At 40.2% G+C, this 19,774-nt stretch overlaps 1 protein-coding gene across 2 annotated transcripts in view; it reads left to right on the top strand.

The window, feature by feature from the left end:
• LOC138213314 (protein unc-13 homolog C) overlaps nt 1-18,412 on the top strand; it is a 106,643-nt gene extending 88,231 nt beyond the window's left edge. For both annotated transcript variants that reach the window (XM_069174338.1, XM_069174337.1), the window contains 9 exons: nt 1,264-1,352; nt 1,777-1,914; nt 2,893-3,016; nt 4,747-4,806; nt 6,990-7,070; nt 9,775-9,922; nt 13,429-13,521; nt 15,894-16,053; nt 16,729-18,412. In XM_069174338.1, the coding sequence (XP_069030439.1) occupies nt 1,264-1,352; nt 1,777-1,914; nt 2,893-3,016; nt 4,747-4,806; nt 6,990-7,070; nt 9,775-9,922; nt 13,429-13,521; nt 15,894-16,053; nt 16,729-17,014 (1,179 nt within the window). In that variant the 3' untranslated portion in view covers nt 17,015-18,412. The remainder of the gene's footprint in view (nt 1-1,263; nt 1,353-1,776; nt 1,915-2,892; nt 3,017-4,746; nt 4,807-6,989; nt 7,071-9,774; nt 9,923-13,428; nt 13,522-15,893; nt 16,054-16,728) is intronic.
• Nucleotides 18,413-19,774: the final 1,362 nt, after the last annotated feature.

The raw sequence follows: 19,774 nt of genomic DNA, 5'->3' as shown, positions 1-19,774 counted from the left end.
CCGTGACAGACAAATCTTGCATGCTGTGATCACTTCCTTTGGGGTGACAGCAGTATGAATACGTGTGCATGTGAACACACATACGCAGGTGTGTAAATCTATCTTGTCCATGCTGCAGATAGAGGCATGTCTGTAGAATAACAATGTCTATAAAAGGTTTAGTTTCCACATCCGCTTCCCAGCTGAGCCATCCGCCATTATAATGCGAGATGTGCGGCTCCATGGCTAAGCTAATTGGGTCTAATGTGACGATCTGTCATGCATGTGGTGCGGTGCCTCGGTCACACATCCATCTCAGTGCTGAGCCTCAACAACATGTGTTCTCCACCTCCATCCAAAACATCAATATTTGGACATTTGTACATGCTGAACGTTACTCACAACCACCGAGACAAACAGATACATCCAGTTACTGTCACACAAATATACTCATGCCACGCAGCACGGCACAAATATCCAACATCCACTCGTGCATTTTCTCACATTAGGTCCAAAACACCAAATGAACACAAACATGGACATATCTGCACATCCATCACATGTACATGCATATATATATATATAAATACATATAGGGCGCTGCAGAAACCCAACACATGCTATGCATGGGCATATAAATGTTAATAATAATGTTTTTGTATGGGCTAGTTTTGAAAACTGTTTATTCATCTGCAAATATTTAGATACATAATATGTGAATTGAAAAGGCTTGTCGTCACTGATATTAATCTACATACACTAGGATTTCCTAAAATAAAATGTAGAAATGTTGCATAACACCACGATTTTACTCCTGAAAATAAATATTGAGTCAGCGGATTTCTGGAAAAGGGCATCTGTACATACAAGGCTTTATGTATAGATGTCAGTAAGCTTTATTCCCTGAGATAAAGCTGGCAGACAGCTTTCTCTCCCCCTCTACTGTAACTTGTGTAATAGTGCACAAAAATGTCCCCTTTTGAGAGACCACTAGCTGGCTGCTTCTTTGCTGACACCATGTCTCGTGACTCGGCGAGCAGTCATCGCCGCAGCGCTCGGAGGTGAGCTGTCCATTGGTATTCAGAGCGTTGCTCGGCACAGATGGCAGGCAGAACGAGGGGGAGGCCACCAGCAAGGCAGGTTACCTCTCCTCTGTGCCTGTTGCCCCCCAACCCCGACACTCCCACCCCAGTTGAGGCATCCTCCAGAGATACAGAGTCCTAGTCAGTGTGGGCTAGTGTACGGGGTGTGATGATGTAGTAACTGTCTGTCTTCCGCTGACAGCTGGATGCAGAGGCCAGTGATCTGCTAAAGGAGCTGCAGAATAAACTCAACACGGTGCTGGATGAGCTCAGTGGAGTGTTCGGCTCCAGGTGAGCATTGTGTGTGTGTGTGTGTGTGTGTGTGTGTGTGTGTGTGTGTGTGTGTGTGTGTGTGTGTGTGTGTGTGTGTGTGTGTGTGTGTGTGTGTGTGTGTGAGTGTGTCTGTCTGTACGGTATCATTTGCAGTAGGTTAATGGCTCCACTCATGTTTTGGTCTGTTAAAGAAATTGTACAACAAGGCTGCTTTTTCATTGACAGACATGTAGTCAAAGTATAATTGGCTCGAGCTTTTGCTGCGCACCATGCTCAATGAGCACAGCGAGCTGCTAAGCATTTCAGCTTGAACAAAAGACACCCCTGCTCTTAACATCTTTTCAATAATATAATAGTAACATCGGGAGCGAGTGGCTAACTTTGACTGCTCCAGCCTAAATTATTAAAGGGATTTAAAGGATTGTTGTTGTACATCACCCAGTTTCAAGCCTGTGATCGAGGACTGCGTGAAGCAGATGAACCAGGAACTGGTTCAAATGAAAGGCTCGGCCAAAGGGAGCAACGCTGCCATGGATGCAGAGAGTGTCCTCCGGCCTCTTATGGACCTTCTGGATAAAAAGTGAGTATCTACTGAATGCGAGGGTGCAACATGTGGCCAAATGGCATTTTTGTCATTTGGTCTTCAAAAGGTGCCACCCTGTCTTGCAAATTGTTTCAAAGCCATCAATCCAAGTTTGGAATCGCAAGTAACCATACGCCCAATGAATGCTGAATAAAGATCACACATGTTTAAGCACAGCAATCACAAGGCAAACAGTCGAAATACAGCGCACACTATCCAAAGTAACATGCAAATAATTATGGGTAGAATTATTTGATCATGAAAATGAAATTTTTCTGCAGCATAAATGCTCCCAGATTGAACGTTTTTTTGCCAGTCGAGCCTCGGCCTGCTTTTTTTTTTTCCACAATATGCTTTAGTCTCTTTGAACGCAGCTTTCGTGACCAAAAACTCTGTCTGTGAAGACAGCAGCTTTACCTGTGATCACTCTATTAATCATGTCTCATCCACAGACACGATGAAGGTTGAGGAAATTGGTATATTTCTAATTTGAATTCAAGTTGAGTTCATTCAAAGCCCTCCACATACAAAAGTATAATAACCACTGCCTGAAAAGAAAGAGATGTATTATCTGGGCATGTCTATTAACTCAGCCGAGGAACTGTATTTACTGCTGTGGCATTCTTGAACAGCATTCTTGAAAGAACTGATACGGTTCAGCTGAGCTCCGGGAATCGTTCTCAACCATTTGTCAAAGCAACATTGAGGCCAATGGGGTATTACGGGGGGGGTGAGTTCAATCCTCTTAATGATATGGAAATACCAAATCCTTCTTCCTGTCTCTGCTTGCACAATGGGATGAGATTAAAACATAAAGCTGCTGCATTTATTCTATGAATCACAGGTGTTTTTCTTTATTTAATCATATTATTTATGAAGACGTCATCATTTAAGAGCCCTCAGCCATGTTGACTCAGTTTGAGACACGTGCTTCAAGTGTTGACCTGACGAATGACCCTCTTTGCCGCTTTGCAGTCTGATGTTATTTGCCAAGATTTGTGAGAAGACAGTGCTGAAACGAGTCCTCAAAGAGCTCTGGAAAATTGTGCTGAATACCATCGAGAGAACAATCGTTCTGCCGCCGCTGAATGACCAGAATGTGAGTTTGATCAATTGTCTGTCTCTCTTCCTTTTCTCCGACTCTTTTCATCTCTCGGCTTGGCCTCCACCTCCCTCCTCTCGTCCACCTGTTTCTCTCGCATTTTCTCCATCTGTTCAGCTCCCTCATAACACACAAATTACTGTACAGGAGATGAAACAACATGGCATCTCTAAATCTTCACGCACTTTGGGGGGAGGGGGGGGTTTCACAGCGTTAATCCTGCTGTTAGAGCTCGGTTGACATTTTTTTTTTATCTCAGGAATATTTCATTTAGTCTGTTTTTTGTTGTAATCACTGGAATCCTGCAGGTTTTAAAGCTGTGAGGTCGAAGTAGTTATTCTAACATTTTCCTCTTATTGCTGTTTGGATTTTCCAAAATAACTTAGGCTGCTTTAAAATCCTATTTGAGCAATGTTTATGTTTGAGATTTTGTCCCCTCATCTCGTGTTGCAGTTTATTTATCTAATCGTTTTTAATGTTCACATTCTTCAGTTGAGTGTTTATGACTTTATTTTCCTTGTGTGGGTCTTTTTTTAAAATGATCTTTTATTGAGTGAGTAAAGGTCTTAATATTTCAACACACGTTACATAATCATCATTTCTTGGAGAAATGATGATTATGTAACTCGTATGAGTTGCTTATCTGCAAGTACCATGCAGTCAGATACACTCATGTGTAACCCGACATGCAGACGTACACACGCACACACATATACACACACTTAAAAAAACTAAATAAAGACAGGGTTCCTTATTTTATGGATCCACCAAGCTTTGTAATTTGAGCTTTGTAACTTCTGAAATAGTTTTTCTTTTTTTGTCTCCTTATATCTGATTTATGTTTTTCACTTTTAAAGTGTATCTTTGCTTTTTCAGTTTTGCAATACCAATTTCATATGAACTAATGAGGAAAAAGAATTTGCCATCGAGTCGGGTATCCTTTTTTCCCGAACATTTTGACAGAGACAAAAATCCAACTTTACAAACATAAGTTCTTGAAACCCATCTTTTAGTGTTCTCCCAACAACAGTTTATCCACGTGTCCCAGTGTAGTTGAGGGTTTTGAATTTATGGTTTTTTTTTTTTTTTATTTGCATATGTTGACAGTAATTTTTCAAAGCGAATTTTGATGTACTATTCATTACAGAATTTTCAAAATTATTGATCCTTTATCTTTTACCATTAATTCAGTTTTTCCATCCATCATTTTATAAACTGATAGCTTTGAAAATTCGATCATAATTTGAATTACGTATTGACATTACTTAAATAGATTTATAATCATCAGCAAAGACACTGAGTGTGTATTGCGTCTTATGAATTGTAATGCCATTTATTCTTTCTGTCTCATTTTGAGGGCCAGATGTTTGATTGTTAAAGGGAAGGTTATAAGAGAAAGAAAGAATTCCATTCGTACATAATTGTGCTGGTGGAGATTAGTAGATGTAGATTTTTTTTCATACAAATACATTTCACTGGAAAAATCATAAACCTCTTGTACTTTATACAGATGAGATAATTCAAGTGAGTCAAAAGCTTTTTCTGCATCAACTGCCATTAGTGTTAAATCCTTCTTTATACTTCTTTGCATGCTGTATTAAAGATATACATGTACTAGTGTTGTGTTTTTGGGGGATAAAACTGATTTAATTCTGATATTATTGGGTAAGATGTGGTCGCGTGCATATTGTATGTCATAATGGAAACATATGTGTTTCTTCCAACAGCAAGGAGCTCAGATGATCTTCAGTGCTGCCAAGGACTTGGGGCAGCTGTCCAAACTGAAGGTAATTTCTTGATTAGCCTCAGGCAGATTTTGCATATCTCGGTAATTAAACTCTATCCTGTCTGAACCCCATAGTGTCTGACTCCAAAGGGACTTCTCAGAGCTTAAGAATAAGCTTCAGTCGTAGGTGCATTACGCCTACATATACACTCAGTTTATAATTATGTTGGACATGGATTATGTAATATATTGTAAACAGTACATCAGCCTGAAATTAAGACAGAAACCACAGAGCTTCACTTCATTCACTGCTTGTGTCGCTGGACAGAAATGTAATTAAATGACAACATTTCATTTCACATGCAACAAAAAATAAAAATAGATATATCATTCAAAAACAAAGTCCTGCAAGATAATGAAGTGCTTTGGCGTTGCACATTACAGCTCTGTGCAATATAACTAAGCAGGTTTCTAATTGCTGATGTGACTGGAGGATGTTTAATCCCTGGAGCTCTGTGTGGTGAGGCATTGGGACGGATCAGTGGCTACACTGTGGTTTCAAGAACAACTCTGGTGTGACAGTACCTCTGAGTCTGAGAGGTATTTAGTTATTAGTCACCGGGGGTGCAAAAGTACCGGTATACTTACTGTATGTATATATCACCCTGCTGATTTGTTCATGTTCGTGTTTGTGTGGGACTGTCACATGTCCTTTGAGGCAACATCTGGATGCTGATCATCAGTACACAGTTGGGTGTGTTTCTGTCCCTCTCCCCAAGCACTAAAGAGCTTTATCATCCTCTTGTTATTAATGATTGTGACAGATCATCTTCAGCGCATCTAATTCTGTCACGTAATCCAGTGTACATTCTGTGATTCGAGTTTATTGTGTTGTTTTCTGTGCCTGGTTAAAATCAGTTAAATCCATAACTAATTTAAATTAATTTAATTCTATCTTGTCTTTTCTATTCCATTCTGTTCTATTAATATAGTAACACATGTATATAACCGGATTTACCACTCGATCTAACATGCAAAACAAATACTACAAATTCCTATCCCAGTGCTGTGACCTTTGACTCGTGAAATGGCATAGATTCATTGGGACAGCAGAAGAGCTACTGGGGCTGATATGTTGTTTGTCTGTAACACATAATGATGTGTACAGGACCACCATTAAACAAATCCCATGCTGATCTCTACGCAACGCTAATCTGTCTAAGCAAATATGTTACAAGAGGTAGTTTGTGGTGTGTTACCAGAGTTCCCTCCTGGATTTGGTTGGAAGATAACAACTTCTTTAAAGGAATATACAATTTTACGTGTACAAGTATTGATAGAATTCAAAAGGGAAAACTTTTCAAAGTCAAAGTCAAAATTAAACGAGAAAAATAGTCAAAAAAAATAAAGTCTATCAAACTCAGAGGCATTTTTAGGTCAATTAATAAGGACAATGTCTGTATTAGCATTTCTTTTGGCCTTTTTTGGCGCTCGCCATGACAAGGGGAGATTGCTGGAACAGACGCAATGCAAATCTGGACCCAGCACAATTTTTGCATCAACATCACAATGTTGAGTAAAACCTTTTTCTTTTCACACAAGCTTGCTACATGTTTTTAAAACAGATTTATCGTTGATTAAACCTAAACCATACCCTGATTACCTTGTGTGTTTTATTTTACAGGTGGGGTGTGCATTTTCACCTTTTTCATGCATCCTCCTGTGTTCATGCTGATTAAGCTCGTGTAAAACTTCACAGACTTGTAAACACACGAGAGACCAGACACAGGAAACTTTTCAGATTAAGACCAACAGTTGAAGTAGTGTTTGCAGCAGTGATGTAGTTTCTTCAAAGCCCTGTTTCATAAAACATTAATGCCATTTTGTCTAAACCGTGGAAGAGAAACACCTGGGAAATAAGGCATTGCCAGAAGTTATTTACTGTAATCAATTCACAGATCAGGAAAGCTCCAATTAGAATTGACAAAAAACATTTTTCATGATTAAAATAGATTTTTAGAGTGCTGGTGGGAGACAGCAAAGCCCACATTTATCACACACTCTGCTTTAAATAACTGCAGCTACTTCTGTTTTCTAAAAATGCTCTATATCCTGAGTGCTATGGCTCACCTAAGGCCATTACCATTACGCTGTAGAAGCATCTTCAAATTTTGAGTGTCTGTGTGACTTGCAATGCGGTTTTGTCGACTACAGAGTATCTCACTTTCTCTGGTGTCTCTCCAGGAGCATGTCATTCGAGAGGAAGCCAGAAGTCTGACACCACGCCAGTGTGCAGCCATGGACCTTGTGCTTCCCACCATCAAGGTGCGTTTTTGTTGATGATACTGTTGGCCAAACAGAACAGCTAAACTTGACCTTTAAAAGCGCAGCAGATGCACATACTAGAGCAGAAATATGCAAATGAAATTAATGAGCATATTGTGAATCAAAGACACAAAAAGTGTCTGTGTAGAGCCTGGATTTCTGTGCTGGTCCAGTTCCATCTGAGGAATGTAATTAATATCCAGGAATATTGAAAGATCCCAAACCGTCTTCACGAAATGAAACTGTGAAGTACAGCATTTGACTATACTGCCATACCACTACTTTTTTTTTTAGATAGATATGAGCAAATTTCAAACCCAAGGGACAAAAGGAGAGTTATGGTGAGGAGTCACTTGGGGAATGCTGCATCATAAAGTGAAGAGAAAACTAATTGATTTTGCTGTTACCAAGGAAACTACCTGCAGGCTTAGATCAATCACATTGCTGGAATCCTTTCATCAGTATTCCAATGAGAACAGTCATTTAACATAGTTAAGTTCTGCAGATTGGACTGATCAGATGAAGAGATGCTCTGCAGAGGATTGGTTGCATCATATCTGCAATCGAAAAAAGACATAGACGGGAGAGATGCTCTATATATTATGCTACAAATGAATGTGACCTCAAAGGTAGGTTACATATTGTATTTCAAAGTCAAACCTAGAAATACAGGATTCAGATTTTTACAAGAAAGTAAATAAACAATAAAATAAACCATTCCTGCTTTCATTAAAAAGTGAACTCACATTACACATATATTTGACCATCAACGCATATATGGATTAACCTACCGAAAATACAGACTGAACTTTCAACCTATGAAAACTAATGGGCAAATGCACTGGCCCTTTGAAAAGTCCACACGTAACAAAGCAGTCCATTTGACAGATTCCCAATAATGCTTCTACATCCCTTTCTTTGAATGCTGACCTTCGAGTGATTGTAGACAAAAGCTGTTTCAGCTCTCCTCAGATTTATATTTGATGTACTAAACAACATTGTACATGTATGGATGTAGTACATCTCAGAGTAGATGCCATTTGTTTCTCCAAGAATGTATTAAAAAAGTACAAAGACCCATATAATCTAAATCAACTACTGACAGATGTAAGTATAACATAAATCTCATCTGTATGGATGATTCACTTTTTCATGTCAATTTATCAAAGACCAATCAAGGGCAGAGTGTAACGTTACATAATTCACAACAAGATGTAACCTCAAGGATTGAGAATAAGAAAAGAAATGCGAAAATGAGACACATTATTAAAAGAACATAAAGATCAAAGAAACTGAAAGATATGTGGAAGGATATAAGAATGAACAGGAGGAAGGTAAAAAGGGAAAGATAAGAAAAAAAGATTTGTTGGAAGGCGATCTTGCAGGCGGCAGGGTGATGTTTTGAGCATGCGGGCTGACTCTGGTCTTTTTGCCAGAGGAAGAGCAGCCTTGCAGCCTAGAAGTAACACTGAGGGCACGTTCCAACGTGAGGCAACACTATCCTTGAACGGTATACTTTCTGGTATCAGTCACGATGCCGGGGTGATTAGAGTGGTATTTTCTGTATGAATAAACATCAGCTACAACACACGTGATTAACAATAACTTTGCTAACTAAGTTTGCGACTGCAAAATGAGACAAAACTGCTGAAGACACACTGACACACTCCGACGTTATGTTGGGAATTCTTGAAGAGGGGCAAGTTAACCTATTATAATACAATTTTTAAAATGAAAAACAAATTATTTTTGGGTCTTATAATGTCATTTTAGCTAATCCAATTTGCATTTGGATGTGTGTTATATAAATTGCAGCTTTATCATCACTTACAGTGAGCTTAGCCTTGTCGCCATGCTCATTTGTGACAGAAAGCATAAACCCGTGTTCATAAAATATATTTATTGTTTGCTGTAGGCTATTTAATGGATTAAACATGTGCAGTTTCCCTTTGTGTGTAAGTGATTTTATTGTCTTTCTCTTGGTGAACTCCACCCATGACTCAACCCTTGCATGCCAGATTACGTATAGTTCACGAGGGACACATGTCGGTCAAATGGAACGGAAAAATGTTATGACTCATAAGTCACTGGTGTTGGAAGAAAATACTGCCCCTCATTGTGCTGAGTTACTGCCAAGTACTGACCTAACATCATATTAGGTCAGTACTTTGCCAACACCTTCTCCACTGGGGTGTCCCTCTGTGTCTGATTAAAATGGTGCGGCTAAGATGTCACTTGGCAGCTTCATAAATATACACATATATCTTATTTACTACTACATTTTTTCATCTATTTATCATTTAAGGATATGAAATGAGTGTGTACCAACTCTTTCACTTGTATCCTGTCAGCAAACCCTCTGCTAACACTATAAACACCCTGACAGAAATGTTCTTTTGTCCCTGTAATGATCATGTTTTACGGAAAAGAGCTAGATAAACAGATCTGCTCAAAAAGAAAGCTTAATTTCTTAATAAGATGTGTCCATGGTAAATGCCTGGTAATTAGCTACAAAAGTAGTTATTACTGCTGTCTCTGGCCTGGTCTCCTGCTTGTAAAATGTATACTGTCCATATAATCCTAGGTTGTTTCTCTGCCAACTTTAACTTGTGTGTTATTCATTTAACACAAGTTTCCTTCCTGGACTTGAAATTTTATTTTGAAAATGTATAAATATGCCCTGGTCTGTCTTCTTTTCTTGTAGCAATACTTCCATGCTGGAGGAAATGGGCTGAAGAAAACCTTCCTTGAAAAGAGCCCTGATATGAAGTCCCTCAAATATGCTCTCAGCCTTTACACTCAACCTACAGATGCCTTGATCAAGAAATATATATGCACCCAAACCTCTCAAGGTAAGGAGCTAGCCACAGTCAGGCTCAATTAGGTTTGGGTTGGGGAGGGAGGGAAGTTACTCCGGCATTCAGATGCTGAAAAACCTTTGGGCTCAGAACTGTTTGACTGTGTCAATGAAAAAGATGTCTCACCGGGCGGGTTCAGACTCAAAGAAACCTTTTATGAAAGGACGGTGAAGGTGGTTAAAAAGGTGTGAAAAAAAAGTACATACTATCGTAGAGCCACATTTTAGCACTTTTTCTAAGGCAGCAGTGAATAAACATATTCGAATTAAACTTGATAAACTCTGCTAGTAAAATGGTTTATTCATAGTGTATATTGTTGCTGCTCTTCAAAGTTTATATCTAGCATGTCTGCAGCCTTTCAGCCATGAGATCATGTGCTTTTTATAAAATGAAAGCCTTACATCTTCCACTTCACTCTCAGCTTTGATTGCCATTTAGAATGGATTGAAAGTACTGCGACTCCAGTCCTGACCTGTTTTAACCTCCACAGTGTGCTGTGTTCCCATCAGGCTTAGCTCCACTCACATGACTATGTATCTTCTGAACATCCCTGTGTGTTAGTTTATGTTCTTTAGGCGTTCATATGCGGCGGACATCGCAGTAATTGCGTCTATCCTCTCACTGTATAAGTAATTTGTCTATTTCACTGTAAATAAAGAAAGAAAGCCAAACAAATAAGCAAAGTTATTTGTGGCCTCTTCACCCCATACGCTTAAGGGCTGGATTGCTCTTGTGCTCTTTCCCCCCCCTTGCTCATTAAAACGCTACCATGACCAATGTATAAGAAACACTGTATATGTAGTGTAAATCTAGAAATTCCCTTTTGTGTTCTCTGCTCGCTCTTTCTCTCCATCATCACTGACCCATTTTCTTTATGTGTTGTTGTCTCATTCATCTGTCTTTATGTGCAACTTGTTCCCATCTCCCTCTGTAACAAGGCGGAAATACCTCCAGGTGTCCGGAGAGACTCGAGAGGGAATTCAGCCCAGCAGGGCGTAGAAGCTTTAAGCTCCTGGTTGCCTCAGTGTGTTCAGCCTTGCAGAACGCTGCATAGGCAGGCAGTAGGAAATAGAAAGGCTGTAGGAGAAAGCCAGGCAGCCAGCAGGGCAACCAGCATTGCCGCTCTCGCTGACTGGCAGATGGGCATATATGCACAGTGTTTCACTGTGTGCTATTTTGAGATTTCTCAATGTGTTTCTCCTCTTCCTCTCGCTCTACAATTCTCATCCCATTACAACCCCCTCCCTTAGTTTCACACCATGTGGTCGCTTGTCACCTGAGGTGATCTAATGTGATGTCTATAGGAGCCTGGTCACACTTGGCATTACGATGCACCCAGGGTGATCTGATCACAAGTAGACAGCTCGAGGTACAGATGTGAATGCACCCAAGATGTGTTGAGGATGCATTCAGACCCAATCGCCTCGAAAACAATCAGGTGGTTTGGGCCGCACATGGCCACATTTGTTTAATCTGTATGTATGTGAATGTGTCCTGGGCCAAGTCACAGGACCCCCTTTTAGCCGCCGTCCTTTGTGTAAGAGGAAGTATGGGCTGATTTGTACGTCAATGGTGTCATATTAGTGTTTCAAAGAAAAATGTAAAAATAAATTGAATTTCTTCGCTAAATACATCGGTGCTTCCCGCTGGTTAAAAACAGCAATATATTTGGTCTTAGCAAACAGAAATAATATGATTATCTGAATATAGAGAGGGGAAGTGAGATCCCATCACAAGCGTACACTTGAGACTCACCCATTCTAATGCCATGTGTGAACCGAAATACTTAGAGCTGTCTATTTGTTATCGAATCACCCAAGATACATGTTAATGCCAGCTGTGAACAGGGTCAAAGTGGAAGTAGTGAGGTGGTTGATGTGCATTAGGTCAGTGAACAGTGAGGAGATATGCTGATGCTTGAGGTATCACAGTGAACATCATTAATCTCCAACCCCTTTGTACTGACAGCAACATATTCAGGCCACGGTATGTACTAATTTATTCCTGCCAAGTGTGTTCCTCAAAGCATATGTGTCTCTCTGTTTGTTAAGGAGCAGGCTGAAGCTCTATAGCTGCTTTATGTCTCAGTGGAAATACAAATAATTGGAAATACATTGGTGGAAATACATCTAATTCTATTTACAGTAATTTCACATGAGGACTTTGCAGTTTTTTGCTTATAAAGTAGTTTTCTGTCGATTTGTCTCTCAGTGTGGCCTGAAGGTAACATCTTCGACAGAAGAAGGAATTTTGTGAATTAGAGAGCAAGTCTGCGACAATTAATGCCAACTCATTTCTTATCTGTTAGTTCCTTTTTGTTTGCATTTGCGTCACTTAATCCACTGACCCCACTCTCTGCCCACTTTGTTCTATCTACCTTTCTTTTATCTTCTTTGTGGACCATTTTAATTCACCTCGGCTCTTCTCTCTCTCCCTCAAACTGCCCGTTCCGGTATCTGCTGTGTGTACATCTGTTTACTCCCTCATAGAGGCACTAACTGACTCCCATCAGAAAAACGTACAGATTCTATTAACCTACAATATTATTTCAGTCAATAGCTGAATTAAATGTGCAGTGGCATTGCTCCATTAATTTCCGGCAAGTCCAGGGCTTAATTGTGCAGCAGCAATGTTTTCCTGCCCTCCCCCAGCCTCTCAGGGCATCAGTACAATAAATTTCCAGGCTTGTTTCTTCATTACCAGCTATAATGGGCACTGCATGTTTGGCGCTTATTGATTAGCTATTGGATGAGCATGCTCCTTCATCAACCTCACCAGCACTTGCTTTCCAGTGCTCAACATCTGTTTGTCCTGGGTTGAGTGAAACATGAGGCAGCTGAAACGGGCATCAGACAAAGTGAGACACACGGTCAGCGATCCATTCTAGTTGCTTGTGCCCATGTGATTGAAACTGTAACGACGACGTAACTGCGCGGGGTGTGACGGCCGGAAGGGTCCGTCTTCCTTTACACTCATGTTGTTCACCCTTGTGCCCTCTCTACTGTACCTTCTGTCTGATACGATGTTTTCAGCTGAACAGTTTGATGATTTCATCATGTAGAACATTATTTATTTAGTGGATCTCTTCACACCATCTGCCTCTTCTATGGCTTTCAAACCCGACAGATTATTTCATGCTTCTCTTTCTTTGTTCCATGTTGTTGTTCTTGTTTAGCCTGTAGCTAAAGGAAACCCTGGCTTTGCTCGCTTCTGGGACGCTATGGGGGTGAAATCAAGTCTACTCCCCCACTGTTTTTCTTAGGTTTAGTTTTTCAGCTCTGGCACACACAGAGGTGTTTATACACAGCTTTTTTGGATCAATTTCAGGATGGAAAAAAAGCTGCACCCACAGTTTTGGATTCTGTCCTTGCATCCTCTCTCTTATTCCTGGTCCTTGATCTATTTCCCTCCCTGGCTTCCTCTCTGACTCTCCTCCGATCGCTCTGATTTTCATGACACCTCTTTGCAATTCTCCTGTTGCTGTTTTGGTGTGCGTCCAGGTCAGTCATCCAATGGATCGGTGGGGGAGGTGTCGATGCAAGTGAACCTCATCTCTCACCCTGGCACTGGAGAGCACAAAGTCAGCGTGAAGGGTGAGCTTTTTCCGACACTCAAACCTGCTTTTCATCATTTCTATTCAAATGTATTCACACCTGAAACTGTTCAGACTCAGTTGTATTCGCGGCAATAAGGCTGCTGGAGTGAGGATCAGCACCATTAATGGATATTTTTGGAACGCCTTCACAGACAGAAAAAAGGGAAATTAACGTCTTATTAATTGCTGATGACATAATTCAAAAGAAAAACCCCAACATCACTGAGATTGCCCTCGTTTTTTGTTGTTCTTATTGTTCTTACTGAGGCTGTATAGCACTTTTGGTTTATACATTTGAGTACACCTATATTTTTATTGTCTGTATTTTTGTCATAAAGTTATCATAGAAGCATAGATTTATGGAGTTGATGTAGGTCTGCTGGTTGTTTAACGACTTTGGTGCAGACTGAAATAGCTGAACAAGTGTTTGCCCTGATATTTGGTACAAGACATTCACGTTTCCCAGAGGACCAATCTTTGATAACTTTGATGATTGTCTGACTTTTCCTCTCGTGCCGCCAATGTCTTAATAATTGAATTCGAGATGTGATGAAATTTGTTGGAGATAATAGTGAAACATCGTTACACTGCAAAACCAATAGAATTCCCATTAGCCTCAGCAGTACTTTCTGTTAAATGCTATTTCACACCTAATATTAGCGTGTTTGCATTTTCATTTCAATCATGATAGCATAGATCAGACCAGCACTGCGTCATCCAGACGATGTTCTCACTTCTGGGGGGAAACAATCCCGCATACTGCACTGACGGCAACGGTGAGCCAGAGGGAGTTGAGACTTTTCTCCAAACTTTGATTTAAAAGTAACTGATTTAAATAATAACGCCATGCTGAAGAGTTACCGTGTAGTTAGTTGCACCAACAATAATGTGGGAAAACGTCCTAAAAACGATCCTGATGGAAGGGCTTTATGGCAGCACCAAGCTATATGAAGGGAAGACAACCAGACGCTGTGGATTATAATGGAGCTCGTCAGCTGTCAGAGCCCAGTGATAACGCTAGCTAGAATACTATTTGTAGAGCATGGCTGAAAAGTAAAACAGGAGACTGAAGGGACGACCGAAGGGGGAGCAAATTTAACATTTTGATCTATGTAGCGTGTTCCACGGAAGGCAGAGTGGACATATGTGTACTGGACATGGTGTGTTTGAGTCATTTATGTACTAATTCAACTCTAGTTTGGTTTTGTACCGCTATTTTACATTAAAGCCTATGGCGAGGGTCACCTGTTTCCCCCCCAAAAGGGGACGAGGACTTGCTGCAAGCCAAAGTTCCTGTCTGTGCTGGTCTGATCTATGCTAATTTTAGCATTTAGCTCAAAGCACCTCAGTGCTTAAGTGCAGACTCACGGAGCTGCAACAGTGACATCTCTGTAAACTTCTCCAACTGGGATTAAATATGTCTGATACACCAACTTCATTTCAAGTACAAATGATTGCATTTACTTGTTAAGCTTCAAACTTGTTTGTGTACGTAAAAGCCTGATTTGAAAAAAAAAAAAAAAAAAATGTTTAGTTCTGTAAGAAAAGTGTGGATTGTCATCCTTGTTTAAATGGGTTTGACTTTTTTTTTTTTTTTTTTTTTTAACTCTGTCATAATCCCAAATTTTGGGATTTTTAATTTTCAATAACAAAAATTTGGCTCAACTAAAGACATCCCCCACATAGCTGCAATAATATCCATTCCACCTCCCTCCAGCAGCACCAGATGCACTACAGCTGGTAAACAGCTATAATCAGTGACAGCAGTAACGTGACAATGTGATTGGCAGTGAGGTTACTGTGGCAATCATATACACGTGTTTGCTATTAAAGGAAAATCCATGATTACAGGACGAACAGCTGCAGTTTTGTGTTTCTGCATATCCCAGAATTACCTTTGGAATCGAAAACAGAACGAAATCTAAAAGTTCAAATGCATATTTTGTGGCGGCACTCTGCCGCTGCACTGCTGAAGCTGCCGTGTCAATCAGTATCTCCTGTCTCCTTCATGGCAAATTTGTCTCTTGTACACTTTTTAAATGTCAGTGCATAACGGTGAGTCTGGAAAGAAATCTTTGCGGTGCAATTCAGAGAATCTAACACTTTAAGATGCGTACCATTAATGTTCCAGATAACAGGAACTGCTATCAGGCTCTGTTGTACTTGCTTTCACGGTATCTCAGCATAATATTACATTTCCTACATTTAGCCAGGTATCTGTAGGAATGAGACAAACACACTCAAAACAGAAAATAAGGCCAGGAATACAGCCTTTTATTATTAGTCTTAGACGTGAATTTTGCTTTACTTTCTTTTAAACCATATCTACAACATAATCAGCAAGATTATTATTTCCCCTGCTGTTCTCAGTGGTCGCAGTGAACAACCTCACCTGGCAGACGAACGCCATGTTCCGACCATTTGTAGAGGTCAACGCCGTGGGCCCACACCTGGCTGACAAGAAGCGCAAATTCAGCACCAAGACCAAGAATAACAATTGGTCACCAAAGTACAATGAAACATTCCAATAGTGAGTATTGTAAAATGCTATTTCTTTAGCCACACTTTTGTTTTTTCTGCAACACAGCTGAAGAAATTCAACTGACTACTGTAGCATCCTTGTCCTCTCTTCGACACTCTGCGCCAAGTCACACAGCCAAATGGATCTTAAACTGAGTTGTAGCAGCACCAGTGTGATCAGCACTGTCTGAATATTTTTTCCACTCCTGGCTTTGTCTTTTGAATTTTAAGAAGTCAGTAAGTTGCTGGAGATAATTGGAAAACAGACTAAAAACAAAGCTGCCTGAGGGTAATGGCTCATTTGAATAAAAACATGTATTTCACAGGCAAAACATGATTGAACTCTCTCATCATAGCCACACATTCAATATCAGGCTTTTTGCCAGGGAAATGTCTGACACCTTAGATTCAGCTGCAAACAAAGCTGAATGTCAGGGTCCAAAAAGCAGCTGGTCGGGACTCATGTATGAGACTCTGGCCTTTTTAGTAAGTTTAAATAATAAAATAGAGTTCATCGGTGACTTACAACTTAATTGTCAGCAAATGTACATTCTTTTTTTTTTTTTTACAATGTATGTTAGCTATTTCAAAAGTAGTAAATTCTACTCTCTTCTAATTTTGCAACACGTAAACATGTTTGAACTCTGGAGTTTCACCTCTGATCTCCCCACGTCATTTCTCTCAGTGTTCTGAGTAACGAACACGGTCCGGAGTCCTACGAGCTGCACATCTCCGTGAAGGACTACTGCTTCGCCCGCGAGGACCGCATCATCGGCATGACAGTCATCCAGCTCCGAGAGCTGGCGGACACGGGCAACTGCTCCGCCTGCTACCCGCTGGTGAAGAGCATCTGCATGGACGAAACGGGCCTCACCATCATGAGGATACTCTCTCAAAGGACCCACGACGAGGTGGCCAAAGAGTTTGTGCGTCTCAAGACAGACACACGCTCGACGGAGGAAGTGTCATAGTGTGGCGCGAGAATGCCGTATTAAAAGAGTTGTGTTGTCTTCAGTGAGAGATAGAGAGGAAAAGATGGAGTAAAAGAAAAAGCGGTAGCAACAGTTGTTCTTTCACGATAGAGACGGGAAACAGCAGGAGAACGAGTTTGTCCCAAAGACAAGCGGAGGAAGCCCAAATGTGGCGAGGCAGCAAGAGGGACAGAGAGAGAGAGTTGTGTTTGTTTGTTTGTTTTTGTGCATGTGCGTAAAACATCTGTTGGAATGTTCATTTTAAAACTACAGTATGTACAAGTGTTTACTTACCGTATGCTTACTATTAAGTACTATATTCTACGAGTTATGTTAATGAGACATGATATCTTTTGTACAACATTTAGTCTTTTTGAACAGAGATTTGTTCCAATAAAGTGCCAAACCAGTGGAAAAAAAGAACAAAATCAACGTATATGAATTATGGTGAACTTAGTATGTTTGAAATTTGCTCGATTATTTTGTCCGGTGTAAGTCATTTTCTGACCGTGTGGCGTTTTGATTGTTGCAGAGTCGTTCATTTTGCACCCTCGTTTTTTGGCTTCACGTTCTTCCACACAGCACTGTTGTGCATGTCCTCTTCTCGGTCATGTCTCTCCCATGATTCCACGGTGACCGCCGAGCAGGGTCCTGTCCCCTTGCCTTCAAACTGTTTGTATTTTAAGTCGACCTGAAAATAGACCATGTTTTTTTAAATGGCGATGACTGCTATGTAAACCTTCATAGGTGTTTGTAATTTTATAACCATGACAACAATGACGACAGCCTCCAGTGCTAACAGTCTTAGTAGAAAGGATGGAAATGTTTTCTTTTTCTTTGGCTTTTTGTTGTTTCGTTTCGGCCGTCGGCTTCCAGCCTTTCTGAATGACCACTGTGAACATGAGCTTTGGAAGGCAAGCTTACATGACATTGCTGACAGTTTGATATTATTGTTTCATATTTTTCCGATAACTTTGTTCCTGATAAACTGCCAAAGTTATATAAAATATTTGTACAAAAGCAATCCATTACATGTATGAAGATATATATGTACATGTGATCTATTACTTTTTCAATGCTTAATATTTGATTGTTGATAGGGTGGTACTAAGATTTTATTTTTTTTATTTCCTGTGAAGCTGTTAACCAATATGAAAGTTGCACATGTTACTTTACACATTAGTTAGATCAGCTTCTGTCATTGGAATTATTTTTCTTCATAAAGGAAAGAGTCTAACATTTGGTAAATATGCAACATTCCTATGTATTGCACTGATGGCGAATTGTATGTCATGTAAATATATTTAGTGAGATATTGTACAAAAGTCTACTTTTCTTCTATGTGCATAAAGTATGTGCAAATGTGTTAAAACACCCGGGTCATTTTGAACAACTGTCCAGCAAGCTTCCCTTTCATTTTTGAGGATCTTTATAACTGAAGCTCCTAGTTCAGTGAAGGATGAACCTGGCAGCGACTATTCATCGAAGCACCTGATTCCTTGTATTTTGTGTCGAGCTTTGTGCTCCCGTGTAGGTTCACTGTGGTGACAACCAGTTGTACCACCAAATCAATGTAGCAAAGATTTTTTTGCCATTTTTACTCCGTACATTTTGCTTCCTTGTAAAAACCACATTACCCAGGATGCAACTCAACTGCCAAATATGACTCAGGTGTGTGTGCTAGTGGCAGGTAATGCAGCCTGGAGCCGCTTGCCTAAAGCCGAGGTGAGTTGCAGGCAGGTGAGCTCACTTCTTTCTTAATCTGCACCCCAAGATTTTTTACATTTTCAGACCTGTAGCCTTCAACTCCAACCGGCATTGTAGAGACGAAAATCACAAATCCGTTTGCTGATTCATGTCATGGTCACAGAGCCAAGTCATGCTAAGCCGTTCACCACGGTTTCCACAGCTGTCTTTAGTTTAGCAGTAGCTGCGTTCAGTCTTTTGCTTGTCCAGCCTGTTATGTTCAGTTTGGTAAAGAACTATGTTTATATGTAAGGAGATTCATACCAGTTAATTTGTTGATAGCTCTGCAGCCTACTTCATCAGATTTAGGTAACATACTGTGTCATGTCAGAGCCCTCAGTCTCGGCCACCAGTGAGGTGAGCACCACTGTTAAATGCTACTGATTCGGTCAGTTACAATGATGATGAATGAAGATTTAGTTTGGCACCATTAAATAATCAGAATTACTTTGCCTTCTAGTGTTCTTGCCGTAGGACATCCAATGGCATTTAAAACATAGTAATAATATATCCCCAAAATTAAAAGTTGACGGTATATGACAGGTCTTTTCATTTCTGTTTATGGTATTGACCTAGAAAGTGAATATTTTAATGAGTTCCAGGGTGAGAGACACTTTGCTGCCAGTTAGAAAGTTTGCAGTGATTTCCTACCCACCTGCTATATGAAAATCATCCACGTGGAGTCTGCACGTGACATCGTTAGAAATCTGACACAGCATTGAAGATATTTCACCTTCTGATGGTTTTACTTTAAAAAAAAAAAAATGTACCTGCTGATCCTTCCAGAAGATATAGTAATCCTTTGCACAAAGCATGAAAGCTTTACTTTGTCAAAAAAAAAAGTTTCTCTGTCTTTTTTTTCTGTAATCCATGGTGCGTGAGATGAGTGTTTTCAGATCAGTTATGCTCTACTTACTGTCAGTCATTCGACACCCACCAGAAGAAGCGCACGTCTGTGGGAGGAAATAATCTCACAAAAACATGTCACCTATAGAAAAACCTTAATGCCTCATT

Source organism: Embiotoca jacksoni, unplaced genomic scaffold (genome assembly GCF_022577435.1).
Source record: "Embiotoca jacksoni isolate LCO1_2020_lvr unplaced genomic scaffold, fEmbJac1.0.p SCAF_6, whole genome shotgun sequence".
In the NCBI taxonomy this organism is placed as follows: Eukaryota; Metazoa; Chordata; class Actinopteri; family Embiotocidae; genus Embiotoca; species Embiotoca jacksoni.
This window is presented reverse-complemented; position numbering and strand designations above follow the sequence as displayed.